The 15116-nt window shown below is 31.2% G+C and overlaps 1 protein-coding gene across 2 annotated transcripts in view; it reads left to right on the top strand.

The window, feature by feature from the left end:
• The window catches only part of LOC115886220 (condensin complex subunit 3), a gene marked incomplete at its 3' end in the record, with an annotated part of 49230 nt that overhangs the window by 8648 nt on the left and 25466 nt on the right, over nucleotides 1-15116 (top strand). For both annotated transcript variants that reach the window (XM_030905306.1, XM_030905305.1), the window contains 3 exon segments: nucleotides 11487-11761; nucleotides 13415-13547; nucleotides 13605-13841. In XM_030905306.1, coding sequence (XP_030761166.1) covers nucleotides 11487-11761; nucleotides 13415-13547; nucleotides 13605-13841 — 645 coding nt within the window.

Genomic DNA, 15116 nt, shown 5'->3' with positions numbered 1-15116 from the left:
TTTACGTGCATATTGGTTGCTTCGTTCCACACAGGTGCTCCATACATACTAATATTCTGGCACGCATATGCTAACACTCTTCTCTTTGCTGGTGTTGGGCCCCGAACGTTTGGCAGTATTGCGGACAACGCTTTAGCAGTTCGTTGTGATTTTAGACACACCTCCTTGATGTGCAGGCCCATCGTGAGTGCACGGTCTATGTGGAATCCAAGATAGTTGACTTGCTTTACTGGATTTATTATTATATCCTTAAAATTAAACCTTATATGGTCAACTTTTCTCTTGCGGCTCAGTAAAATCGCCTCTGTTTTTTCCACAGCTATTTCGAGTCTGTGCTCACGCATCCATCTGGCTATGATCTTTAGTGTATCATCCACAGTCTGCATTAGGTTGGGGTCGTTTATTTTTTTGTTTCTTTTAGTTTTTTTTGTTATTATCACAGCAAGATCATCGGCGTAACAGATCAACTCTGTCCCACCTGGTACAGTAAGCTCCATGACACAGTCGTATATGTTCCACAGAGTTGGCCCCAGCACCGAGCCCTGTGGGACGCCACCGAATACCTCTCTTTCATCTTCTCTATTGAGAACTATAAATCTATTATCAAGATAGCTTCTTATTATGTTCACCAAATAGCCACTTATGCCTCATCTTCTAAGTTCTTTAATAATTATTTCCCATGACGCGCAATTAAATGCATTTTTAACGTCGACTAAAATCAAAGCTTTATGCCAAGTGGCTTTTCTTTTCACGATATCCGATATTTTCTTCATTGCATGTGTGGTAGATTTCCCCTTTACAAATCCATACTAGTTTGGATGCATACCATTTCGTTTCTTCCTAATTTCTTCCAAGAGTCGCGTATTGATGAGTTTCTCATAGACTTTCCCGATTACATCAATGAGGCAAATCGGACGATATTTTGGTGGATCATTTAGGTGCTTCCGGGGTTTCTCTATTAGGGTTAATTTGGATCTCTTTCATTCTTTAGGGAATTCATTTCTCTGAAGAAAGTTATTGAAAAATGTTCTAAAATATTCTACATTGTCCAATATTAGCGTTTTTATCACATTTGGTGGCAAATTACACAGCCCGGAGATTTGTTAATTTTTAATCAAGGCACCTGGGGTGGAACTCTGTAACTAAATTGCGATTGGTAGCGATGAAGAATACTGATCTTGGCCGTAGAAACTAAACGGCAAGCGACAGTATTCTTCATCGCTATCGATATCGATCGCTATTTAGTTACAGAGTTCCACCCACTTGTAAAAAATTACAGTGTAATATTTCCTTTATACACCTCTACAGGGTTGTTCATCACATACGACACAGAGTATTGTAGCTAAACGATTAGATTTTTACAAATTGTAAGTTTTGGGTTCGTTGAAGGACTATTAGAGCTACAATTTAAAAATATTTTTACAAGATACGGAGTGTCCCCAATATGTAAAAAATATTATAGTTGTATTTTTTTTTAAATGGAACACCCTGTATATTATTCTATTTTTAAATTCTACGATTGAAATAAAGGTAAATTTTACTAAGGTTTATCACACTTACACCTTACCGTTTTTGAAATATTTTCAATTTTGTGAAATTGCAGTAAAAATTTTAAGGCTTCGTTTCTCCAAGGGTATCAAAGTTTTTAATACTACATATTTACTGAAGATTATTTATTGATCAGATATTATGTTGCAATAATAAAAATTATAGTTCCTTATACAGAGTGTCCAAAAATTTATATTAAATAATTACTAGTTTTAACCGACAATAACTTGTTTAATTTAAATGGAACACCCTGTATATTTTAGAAGAATCAGATGCACAATTTAATTGTCTATCAAATTGTATTATACAATTTTTTACCTATCCCTTCAAGTTTTCGTAGAAAATGCATTTTCTTATAAAATAGACATCATTTATCAATATACCCATGGAATATTGACATTTTAGATTTTGTTTTTAAAGCAACAAATGCACAAAATGTACAGGTGCTAAAAACGATAATATTACTGCCAATTTCTATACAAAAAGAAAAATATTTAAATCTTTGTAAAAGAGTATACCAATTAAATATACCACCATTATTTCCGCTCAAATATTAATTAATTATAGACTTAATTGGGTTAGTTAATAAATTATTCTAAATAACTGTGGATTTGAATCGGAAGTCAATATAATAATAAGTTATGAAAATGAACGTCTCTGTTGTTGTTAATAAGCATTCGTCAAAAAATGATATAAAATTTGTAAGGTGTTACTTTTTACCATACTGTCTAATACACATACACAATTCAATTTTTTATTTTTGTATTTGAACCAATTATTATTAATCAACGCAAACAGCCAATTAATGTAGTTTGAATACTGGAATCATATTAATTGGTCCTCTTTAACAAATATTTAAACAGTTTTTTTTTATTTTTTAATTAAATAAACGAACTATATTGACAATATTAGTATCTGTACTCTTTAAAATTTGTTACATCTTTAAAAATAATCTAAAATGTCAATATTCCATAGGTATTGATAAATGAGGTCTTAAGAAAATGTATTTCCTAGGAAAACTTGAAGAGATAGGTAAAATATAGTATAATACATTTTGATAGACAATTAAATGATGCATCTGATCCTCATGAAATATACAGGGTTAATTAAATATACCATTTAAATTAAACAAGTTATTACCGTTTAAAGCTAGTAAATATTTAAAATAAATTTTTAGACACTCTGTATAAGGTAGTATAATTTTTATTATTGCAACACACAACTTAGTAAATAGAAATACTTCATTACAATATTTGGTTATAAAATTAAACTTATTAAAAAAAATATTTTGACAAAAACCTAAATATTTCAAAAACGGTAAGATTAAAATGCGGTCAACGTTAATCAAATTTACTTTTATTTTAATCGTAGAAACTAAAAATGTAATAATATACAGGGTGTTCTATTTAAAAAAATACAACTTTGATATTATTTATTTATTTGGGACACTCTGTATCTTGTAAAACTATATTTAAATTGTAGCTCTAATAGCAAAATAAAAACACTAAATCACCACAATACACCAAAACACTTTTACTTTTACACTGGACGCGCGTTTCGCTAACCATGTTAGCATCATCAGCAGATGATTATAAACTCATCCGTCAACAATCCCAAAACTTACTATTTGCAATAATCTAATCATTTAGCTACAATCTACAATACTCCGTGTCGTATGTGGTGAACAACCCTGTATAAGATTGGAATAAAAATCTCTAAACATAAAATGATTTGGAACTTTTTTTTTGAATACTCAGCCACTCTGTATCTACATGCATTTTAGTTGGGATAGTAGGGGGAATATTCGTGTTTCAAATTCAGCTCTCACCATTTGAATTTCGGAAACGCAAAAAAAATTAAAAAAAGACATGAAAATATAGTTGAATTCTTTTGAAGTCCTAAAAAATAAAATGCGTTTCTATGGTAATATCATTTCGTTTTCATCTTTGAATAAAACGATTAAGGAAGGAGCATTATCAAAAATCTGAGATCAAACGCGACGGGGTCCTAAAATGGCCTACTTAAATTCCGGTTTACAGTGCCGTTCTAATTTTATTCAAAACGTGTAAAAATGTGATGTAGGGTAGACTCCATAATTTGTTTTGTTTAACGTTGCGAATAAATGTTGGTAGTTATTAAAATTGTTATAAAAATATATAATAGGGTCCTTGCACGTGTCGGGTATAATTTAAATATTTATACATTTTTACCTAAAACATATATATGTAAAATTAGTTTGTACAAATTCCATCTGGAAAGTACTTAAATTAATGATTGAAATTCATTGAAATTCGATTGGCGCGAAAACGAGGCGTGACGTCAAAGATCTAATAATTTTCGGCTCACAGCGAACGCATTCCATTTAAATAAAGGGTTGTACTTTGTTTAGAATTATGACAGAACCAGTGTTGCCAGAATTACAGGATTTCCTTCAATATGAACAATACAGTCAAATTTCGTTGATTAAAGGGCCATTTTTGAAGGATTTTTATCCAAAAAGAAGACAATATGAAGGTTTCTGGCAGCTTTGCACAATAAAAATTGTTAAAATATGTAGTAGGAGTATTTATTGTTATATCCTACATCTATTTTTTCACTTTAACGGTGTTTAATTAAGGATGAGGTTAAAAGCAATTCAAAAAGTCCATAGTTCAAAAGATTTTAATATTTAACAAAAAAAATAATAGATACATTTTTATCTTTCAACGCGTTTTATTACACACATACCAAACTAAACCAAAGTTCTTGACGTTGAAAAGAAATAAATGGGTAAACGGAAAACATAAATATCTAATAAGTCAGCTGATCATGGCGTCTTGATTAATTATTTTAGATTGAAGCAGCCATTGTAAGAAATGAATTTTTTGAGACATACTTTATAATACTGCTGTCGAGTATCTATCAAAGCATTTTTGATAATGTTATTTTTTAATAAAAAAATTATATAAATACATCAGTGTACCAAAATTACCAGAGATAAGTAGATAAGTTTTTAAAAATTTTCTTCTTATTATAAAATAAGTAAAATACACGAAATTTGGTGATTTTTACAAGATTTGGATTTTTTTGTGAAGATGAAGGAATATGAAAGGTTTTTAACGCTCCGTTGAAGAAATTCGCTCGAAAATATCTGACAACACTGCTCTTCTCTATTTGACGCATGACGCATACATCAAGTATATTCTATGGCATACATGCTCGTGATACAGGCAACGTCAATCTCATCAATCTGCAATTTGTAAATCGTCGAGATCTAAATAAAAGTCGATAAAAATAATCCATAAAGAAGGCAAATAACAGTTAAAATAGGTAAAAAAAGTTTTGACGATGGCATTGATATAATATTAATGATATTTTATTACAGGTTATGGAAGAGAAATACGTATAGGTACTGTACATCTGCTGGATCTGTGTCTATGAAAGGAATGCGGGCAAAAAACATATAAATAAACAGCAATATATTTTATACGTCGATTTGACGAGTGCGTCACCGCAAATCGCTCCGCCCACTCACTTTATTGGCTACTTGCAAATTTGTCGAATTTTTATTGATGGGACGCGTCGTCTAATTTTTTACGAAAAACATCGAGACAATATCGTTTCCCTCACGGATACCCCGGAGCTACAGAACGGACAGACGTACTGTAGATAGAATCAGATAAAATAGTGAATGTGAAATTTCTATATAAAATATTAACAAGTAGTATTGTATTTAAAGGTATGAATTGAGATAATTAAATGCTAATTATTTACTTAACCTATAGTTTTCTTTAAATATATACATATACTTACTGTTAATGTTAAAAATATTCATGGCATAAATGAAAAAGGGCAAAAACATTCAGGAAATGATTAATTAATAGAAAATAAGAGGGATTTTTATGTAAACCTTTTTGATTTGATGTTTTCATACGTAATAGCTGTTAGAGTTTAAAAGAATTTTACACGAATCTATTTTGTTAGTTTAAAAAAACAATGAACATGAAATGGATGAAACAGTAGAAACCGCCGGCCCTGAACACCAGTCCAATTTTATAATTAAAAATGCTTGTTCAGTGACGAAGTATAACTTTATAAAATCAATCAAAATACATATAGTAGGACATATATATTATTCACATAGGCTTGTTGACAAGTTGTAAACATAAATCGTCTACCTACCTATTTACTTTTGCTCCTCCAATTTTGGCAGAAGTAAAAAAAAACATTCTGCGAAAAATAATAGGCGATTATCGTAAAATCTACTTCCCGTAGATTGTCTGTGCTTTATTATAATCCGGTTCTGTCATAATTCTAACAAACTGAAACTCCCAGTGATATCTAAATAAATTTGAAAAACATCTAAATAAATTAGAAATTATTTAGATGTCAAATGTCATTGGGAAGAGCTTATTAAAATTTAAATGGAATGCGTTCGCTGTGAGCCAAAAATTTTTAGATCTTTGACGTCACGCTTCGTTTTCGCGCCAAGCGAATTTCAATCATTAATTTAAGTACTTTCCAGATGGAATTTGTACAAACTGATTTTACATATATGTTTTAGGTAAAAATGTATTAGAAATCATAAATATTTAAATTATACCCGACACGTGCAAGGACCCTATTCTAATAAAAATAGATAAGTTATAATAATTATTTATTAACACAAACATCCGATAGGCTACTGAAGCAGCTAAGTCAAATTGACGTATCTAAATTCTTTGACATCTAATTTTTGACTAGTAGTAAATAAAAGCAAAAATGCAAAAAATATATAATTAGGTAATTTTAAGTGAATTTGTGCTAAATGATCGTTTTACGACACTTATGTATATTATATAGTCACATACTAGCGAAAAGTTATTCCATTATTTCCCTAGATTTTTGACTGAGATCTACCGCACGCTGCACTACCAACTATTTTACAGTCTTTTTCGATAAATCGCAATAGTGTCACTGTTAATTTAAGTTCTGTCACAATTTGATTCTAGATTTACCTTTAAACAACGAGCAGTAGTAGAATAAATAATAAATAACATAAAATAAGCTCAGTAAAGAGTGGCAAATCCACAAAATTTCAAATTATTTTTTTTTAATCAAACAGAACTGTCACGGGTCCCCACCCTAAGGCCCTTTGTGCGTCTACCATGCATGAATACATGGATAGCATTATACAGGGTGGCGCCTCTCATACGCCGCGGAGGCTCCAAGGAGAACGACAGTTTGTATTGAAATGAAATTTTGTAAGCGTATGTAGGTTAATTCAGAGCAGTTTTTAAAAATATAGAGAGTTCTACAGGGTGTCCTCCCAAAAAATTACATATCAAAGTTGTGTTTTTTGTAATGGAACACTCTATATATAAATTGATTTTCGGATTCTGGGAGAAAAATAAAGCTGAGTTTTATAAGAGAAGTATATGACCAAAATGTAAGGTTTTTGACATATTTAACATTTTCTAGAAATAAAGAACAATTTTTAAATTACAATAAAAGCTACCTAAATTGGAATTTACCCGGTATAACCTGTATATGTAGTTAAATTAACTATTGTACTTTAAATCAAATTAAAACTTGATCCAAAAAGTTATACAGGGTGAAACAAAATTAATATTGAACATTGGTCACCTTTAAAAGCATGTTACTCTCTTATTTTAAATGGAACACCCAGTATATTATTCCGATATTTAATGGAGAATTCATGTCTCTTCAAAATACTATTAAGGTTGCCTACCCCTCAAACAAAGATTTTCCTAGATATTTTTATTTACATGATTTGATCTGAGTAGATCTTTATTATTTGATAAAATCTAGGTGGCTGTGATATGTCTGACGTTACTTCAACATAGCTGTCTAACTAGTCCAACTTTAACAACTAGTTATAATTTTTTGTCAGTTAAAACAAAAAAAATTCTCAGGAATTTGCCGAAAATGCAAACTTATCCTACATCAGAGAAAATTGATATGATTCTATTAGTTGAATGCAGTGTGCATTCACCAATTAATAGAATACTTAAATGCTCCTGATTTTATCTACTTTGGTTTTTTTTATGCGGATATGTTAAAGACGAAGAGAGAGATGTTGAAGAGTGTTTAAAAAACTCGTGTCGACAACATGAGATAAATTATTGTATACTCTGTTCTTTTTCTCAGGTAAGGTTTCGACAGACGATAACAGAAGAAAAGCAGATGACGTCCCATACCAATCTATTTATTTTACTAAAAAAAGTTTCTAATAATTTTTAAGTTAACTATGGATGGGTTTAAATATAAATCCGTCACACGTCGTCTCTTGTTGTTTTTAACCGGTTTTATTGGTTTATTTCAAAAATGACAGATCGTATTTCAATTTTATTGCTTTGCCGGAACGATGAACGATAAACGGACGCCGATGCGTATGAACTCGCCTTTAGATTTTTGACGCTTGTCAAAGTCTTGCCAAATTAGAGGTTATAATTTTGTGTCAACTTTTGTTAGTTTTGTCAAATACCCTGCGTTTTGGAAGATGATGCATTTTGATTCGTGTTATTACGTGTGTTTTGTGTCTTTTGAAGTCAAGTGGAGGAAAAATCGAGTGAAAATTAACTGTAGACCCAGAGCACAGTTTTTGGTTAATACTCGCTGCCCAGGCAAAAAGTCTTATACAACAATAAAGTTACCATCTATAAAGTTCGTATATCATCTCGTCGTAGATAAGTGCATCTCGAATATGGTAGAAGGACCATACTAAACGCATACTAAAAACTGGAGTAGGTGTAAAATATCGACATCACACGATAGGTAAATAATAGATTTTAGTACTGCACAAGAAAAATAATGCCAAAGGTACTGGTTTAGTTTGGTTTTAATAAAATAGTTTGTTTTATTTATGTTGTTTTCTTTATTCCTGTGGAATATTACAAATTTGTATTTGTACATAAGTTATATTGATAAATATAATCATAAATGCGGGAAGTTTCATAAAGCTTGAACGAAAATAAGAAATAGTTTGTATGTAGTTTTGTTTTACGGCCACAGCTCCAGGACTATCCGGCATAAGAAATAGTTCTTTTTTATATTTTTTTGGTATGTAGTGTCTTGTTCTTGTTTGTTTTGTATTAACACATACCGTTTTTTATTAAATTAAATAACTCGATTACTTTTTTTCAGTTTTATAGTTTTTTTCACAATATTTTGAAGTAATCACTTGTCAGTCAAATTTTAAATATAATAATTTCCTGCTATGCGTTCTAGTTGTACCAACTTATTTCTTTGTAAAATAAAATAAACTACTTTGAAATTAAAATGACAGACACATCTGTCACTGTCAAGGATCTTCTCGTTGGACAGACTATAGCTGCTTTTCGAGGGAGAACTCCACATATTATGCCTTTTAAAATGAAAATATACTTTTGAGAAGACAATGATTTTATGCAGTTCACAGGAAAGGAAGCATTTTGAGCATTTGATTTCATCTAGCTAATTTTTGTCGCATAATTATAGGTTTATATTTAGTTTTATTTCTGTAATAATTAAAATATGTTTTAAACGTATATTTTTTATTGCCCTTGAGTATTTTACTCCACAATCTTTAATTTTTGTTAAATTAACAAAAGGTATATCACACAGCCACCTAGATTTTTTCAAATAATAAAGATTTACTGACGCAAAATCATAAAAATTAAAATATCTAGGGAAATCTTTGTCTGGGGGGTAGGCAACCTTAATAATATTTTAAAGATATATAAATTCTCCATTGAACACCGGAATAATATACTGGGTGTTCCATTTAAAATAAAGGAGTAACTTGCTTTTAAAAGTGACTAATGTTCCATATTAATTTTGTCTCACCCTGTATAACTTTTTGGGTCAAATATCAATTTGGTTTAACATACAATGGTTACTGTAATTAAATATCAGGCTATACAAGGTCAACTAAAATTTAGGTAGCTGTTATCGAAATTTAAAATTTACTCTTCATTTTGACAGAATGTGAAATATGTCAAAAACCTTAGATTTTAGGTATATGCTTCTTTAATAAAACTCACCTTTATTTTTTTCTAGAATCTGAAAATCAATAATTAATATATAGGGTGTTCCATTAGAAAAAACACAACTTTGATGTGTAACTTTTTTTGGAGACACCCTGTATAATTCTATATATTTTCAAAAAATGCTTTCAGTTAACCTACTTATGCTGCCAAAATTTCATTTCAATATAAACTACCGTTCTCCTTGGAGCTTCCGCGGCGTATGAGAGGCGCCACCCTGTACTCCTAATAATCTGTTTATTCAAAGGTTTTAATCCTTTGATAGATTTTTCTTGATAGAAATTTGATTAACGTCATATTTTTTGCTGTTTTAAAATGTTAAAGAAGCTCAAAATTTATTTAGTTTAATGCTATGGAAATAGTGATACGTTGTCGGAAAATATTATACTTCACAAGAGCAAAAAATATGACGTTAATCAAAATTAATAATAACTCTTTGCGTGTTTAAGCAACGGCCTAGCTACGTTGAAACACCGGTTCCCATTAGAACAGCGAAGTTAAGGCTACGTAAGGCGATACTGGTGGATGGACGGGTGACCGGTTCGAAACTCTGTTTCGTGCTGTTGTTCAAGGGAAAAGTGTAAAATCTATTGATACACACTGCTCATTCACGCCGGTTCGAGACCGGATGAGATCGGATATCTCGTGAGTAAGAGTAGATTTAGACACTTCCTAAGTCGTGGCCATTGACCATGATATGGTCAATTCCGTATGATTCGGATTCCGCGTAAACAAAGTAGGCCCTGTCCAGATTAGCCCTGGCAGCAAAAAGGAGACGTTAACTGAAATCTTTACTTTACTTTTTGCTTGTTTAAAGGTAGTAAATCTAGAAGGAAATTGTGGCTTAAATTAACAGTGTCACTATTGCAATTTATCGAAAAAGACTGTAAAATAGTTGGTTGTGTAGCGTGCGGTAGATCTCGGTCAAAAATCGAGGAAAATAATGGAATAACTTTTTGCTAGTAAGTCGCTGTATAATATACATACGTGTGGTAAACCGATCATTTATAAAATTTACTTAAAATTAACTAATTACATATTTTTTCTTGTATTTGCTACTTGTCAAAGATTAGATGTCAAAGAATTTAGATACGTCAATTAACCAACTGCTTCAGTAGCGTATCGGATATTTGTGTTACTAAATAATTATTATAACTTATGTATTTTTATTAGAATAATTATATATTTTTATGACAATTTAAAAATTACCAACATTTATTGACAGCGTAAAATAAAACAATTATTGAGTCTACCCTACATCATATTTTTACACGTTTTGAATAAAATTAGAACGGCACTGATAAACCGGAATTTAAGTCCGCCATTCTAGGACTCCGACGCGTTTAATATTAAGATTTTGATATGCTCCTTCCTTAATATTTTTATTCAAAGTAATAACCATATCTATCAAAGATTGAATTCGAAATTATATTACGGCCTTTAGATTTCTAAGACTTTAGAAAAAAAATTCAACCATATTTTCAAGTTTTGTTTTAATTTTCTCTAAAACGGTAAAGAAACTTGGAAAAGCATAAAGGGGATTAACCATTTTAGATGGAGAAATGTTTTTTATGAAAAATGTATTCTTCTCAAAATGTCAATATTAAAAAAGTGTTTTCTCTTCTAAAAAAAATCCGGGGACATACTGTATACATCTAAAAATTAATCAAGCATATTTTTCGAATTTGAATCGCGAATTTTCATCTTGAGTTTCCAACCTAACAAACCAACTCAATTTTTCTTTTATTAAAAATAATATTTGAACTACATATAAACTGCTAGCGAATTTACAATTTTGACAGGCGTCACCAAATAAACAATTTACTATTGAACTAAATTGACAGTTCACAATTTGTCACTGTCATATTTTCTTGTTTAGGTTTTTGACAGGCTATATGGACCATCTAATGCATAAATTCAATATTTTCTCAGATATCTAAATTAAAAGTGGAGCTTCTATGTTTGAAATCTGACTTGGATACTGCTGTATCAGATAGCGATTTCCAAAAAGCAGCGATGTTAAAAGACAAGATCACCGAGCTCAATAAAAAATTGGAGTCGCTAAATTCGGAGAACAGCACTGATGTGATCAGATCGAACGAGCCTAGAACAGATCAGAAAACTGTAACTTGGTGTTTGGACCTTTTGGTATGTTTGTTGGGTCAAGGAAGTTTTACAAACTTGCCACCGCCATTAATTACGCTAAGGTAAGTAGAAAAGTTTAAAAATTACAAGATAAATTAGTAGTCCATTTGTACCATATCATATTTAATAAAAGGAATATAATAATTTTTAATTATTGTATAGTTTTTCCTAAGGTAAAATGTTTCAAGGAGCGATTCATCAGATCTTTTCATTTATTTAAGTTTAAATTTCCACCTATACCTATACAGGGTTATTCACCTCATTCCGACACCTGGTACTGTAGTAAAATGATTAGATTTTTAGAAATTGTGGAAATTGTTGGAGTGAATAACCCTGTAAACCGCGCTGGCTATAGGGTCTGTTAGCGGTTTGAAAAACGCCCGGTATGAGGCGTGCTGATAAGTTACAAGGTGGTCCCAGCGTGATATGCGGGCTGTAGATAGGCAAAAATATTTTTAGAATGTGCGTCGCTATTGTCCGTATATTTTATAAAAAAAGACTGGAGTTTAAATCTCAAACCAGAAACTTAATATATACAGGGTGGTCCGAACTGTATTCCGGAAACTTTGTTAGCATATTCTGCAGATAAAAATAGGTAAAAAGTTCTTATAAATGTATGTCCTAAAATGCTTAGTTTCGGAGATGCAGGGTGTAGAATTTCATTTTTATTTCGATTTTTTCCAAATAATTTCTGAAGTAACGTCAATATTTAGATGAAAATTGGTGTCTGGGAGTTTGACATGGGAAAGTTGATTTTGATGTCTATATGACTCCTACTGGTAGAGGGCGCCACCTACATGTGTTTTAACTGTTTTGAAGCGTAATAACTTTTTGTCCGTACCTGTATAAAACTACCGAGGGACAAAAAATAGTGTTTTTTTTACGTAAAAAATATCTCTTTGTAAAAATCGCTACGAGCAACCGTTCTCAAGATATTTAGAATGGAAATAGTCAATACATGCCATTATTAACGAAAAAAAAAACACGTTGAGTAGATAGTTATTTCAATGAAATAATAAATTTGGGAAATTTTTATTTTTTCAAATTAATCATATTTCTTCTGCAAAAAAAAATGATGATAAAACAGTTTTTGTTGAACTTTTGGTACAAAAACATTTCAAATTTATGATCTCAGTCTAATAACTATTTAGTCAACATGATTAATTTATGTCAGTGATGACAGGTATTGATAATTTCGATTCCAAATATCTCGAAAACCATTACTCGTAGCGATTTTTACCAAGAGACCTTTTTTACGTAAAAAGCGGCGTAATGTATATTTTTTACTCAGTAGTTTTATACAGGTATGGACGAAAAGTTATTACTCTTAAAACCAGTTAAAAAATATGTAGGTGGCGCTATCTACTAGTAGGAGTCATATTGACATCAAAATCAAATTTATCATGTCAAAAAACTCCCAGACACCAATTTGAATGCAAATATTGACGTTACTGCAGAAATTATTTGGAAAAATTCGAAATAAAAATGAAACTTCTACACCCTGTATCTTCAAAACTAAGCATTTTAGGACATACATTTATACGAACTTTTTTACTGATTTTTATCTGGAGAATATGCTGCCGAAGTTTCTGGATTACAGTTCGGACCACCCTGTATAGCTTTTTCGTAACTCTGGCTCACTCTGTATACTATTTCTAAGCATTTCTAGAAAAGACAGTGTTTTGTTTACTTCAGTTAATTTAATTTTTTTCCAGGGAGGACTTTGTGAAGCCATTGATTGCCCACACCGACCTAGAAATTCAATGGCGAGCGTTTAGGTGCCTCGCATCGTTTTGTATATTTGACGAGGATCTGACCAAAGAACACATCAAATCAATTCTAGCACCGGTAAGTCTTAGGAAACATTCTATAAAGACAAGGCTTTATTTTTTCTTCTGTTTTCAGATTATTTCCTATCAGGTAACGCCCAATTACATTAAAGAGAACGTAGTGTCCTCTATACAGGCTATTTCGGACTTGTTACGAACGTACGGACCGAAAATATTTGATTTTGACGTGGAGCAATCGAATAGTACCAGACGTCGGTTGTACGACCAAGAATCTGAGGACGTTCAAGATGCCACCAACCAGATATCCCTGGACATCCTGCTCAATTTTATTCTGGATATGCTTGACGACGAGGTAACTTTTTAATCGCAATTAGTGCGAATGTATTAGCCGTAGCAGCTGCGGAAAAAAATATTTATAACTAAAAAGGCTATGGGAAATTGCTGGAAAGTATTTTCTAGTTTGTAGAACGACCGCTAGGGGGCGCATCTGCAACAAAAAAATTAGAAAATGGAGTTTTTACACAATTTCGCCTAGATAAGGTGTACTATAAGTAACAGCTTCATAATCTTCAGTAAATTTTGAATATTTTTTGTTAGAGCCATTTTCCCCTATCTACCAAAATAAAGTGGTGGGGGAAGGTTAGATCTGTTTTTATTTGAATATTAATAACTCTGGACTGGATGATCGGAATCCAACGAGCGAGGGCTCGTTTAAAAGAGCGTTTCTTACTCTATATTGTACCATATAAACAATAATAATAAGCTTTTGAACGTAGACGCTAGGGGGCATTGTCTTACAATTTAACGAACATTGCGCGTTTTTTCAAAAAAATTAAATGCAATAGTATATGTAATTTTAGCTGATAGCAAAGAGTAGTAAAAGCTTAAAAAGTCAGCGAAAACCGCATCCTGATATCTTCTTTCAAACCGAAGATATTAGCAAAATTATAATAAATACAAAAAAATAAGCGCTTAATTACCTTATTTTTACAACACGTAGCCCTGTTGATTATGCCCATTCTAACCTAAAAATAAGATAAAAATAGTTATTTTATTTTAAAATCGACAATATACCAGAATATCATAATATCAGATGTATTAATATCTAATAATTAAGATATTAATAATAGTGAACAAGAAACGATGATTCAGTGAAGTCATGGTAGGCTTTGGAAAAAAGTTGTTTTTGACGTAATAGTATAAACGTCAAATTCTTATTAGATCCACATTTTGATAGTCTTAGCAGCGTTTTTGATCTTTTGATTGCTTTTTCAAAATGCCAACAACTTCAACTACTTCAAATAATAAAGGCATTTTGAAAAAGCATTTAAAAGATAAAAAAGCGCTGCTAAGACTATCAAAATATTAACATACTATCGTATTTAATTTTTTGAAAAAACGCGCTATGTTTGTTAAATTGTAAAAAAGCGCCCCCTAGCGTCTACGTTCAAAACCTTATTATTATTTTTATGGCATAATATAGAGTAAGAAACGCTCTTTTAAACGAGCCCTCGTTTGTTGGATTCTGATCATCCAGTCCGGAGTTATTAACATTTAAATAAAGATAGATATAACCTTCCCCCACCACTTTATTTTAGCAGATAGGGGAAAATGGTTCTAACAAAAA

This window comes from Sitophilus oryzae, unplaced genomic scaffold (assembly GCF_002938485.1).
Source record: "Sitophilus oryzae breed Bouriz unplaced genomic scaffold, Soryzae_2.0 scaffold_476_pilon_pilon, whole genome shotgun sequence".
NCBI lineage: Eukaryota > Metazoa > Arthropoda > Insecta > Coleoptera > Curculionidae > Sitophilus > Sitophilus oryzae.
This window is presented reverse-complemented; position numbering and strand designations above follow the sequence as displayed.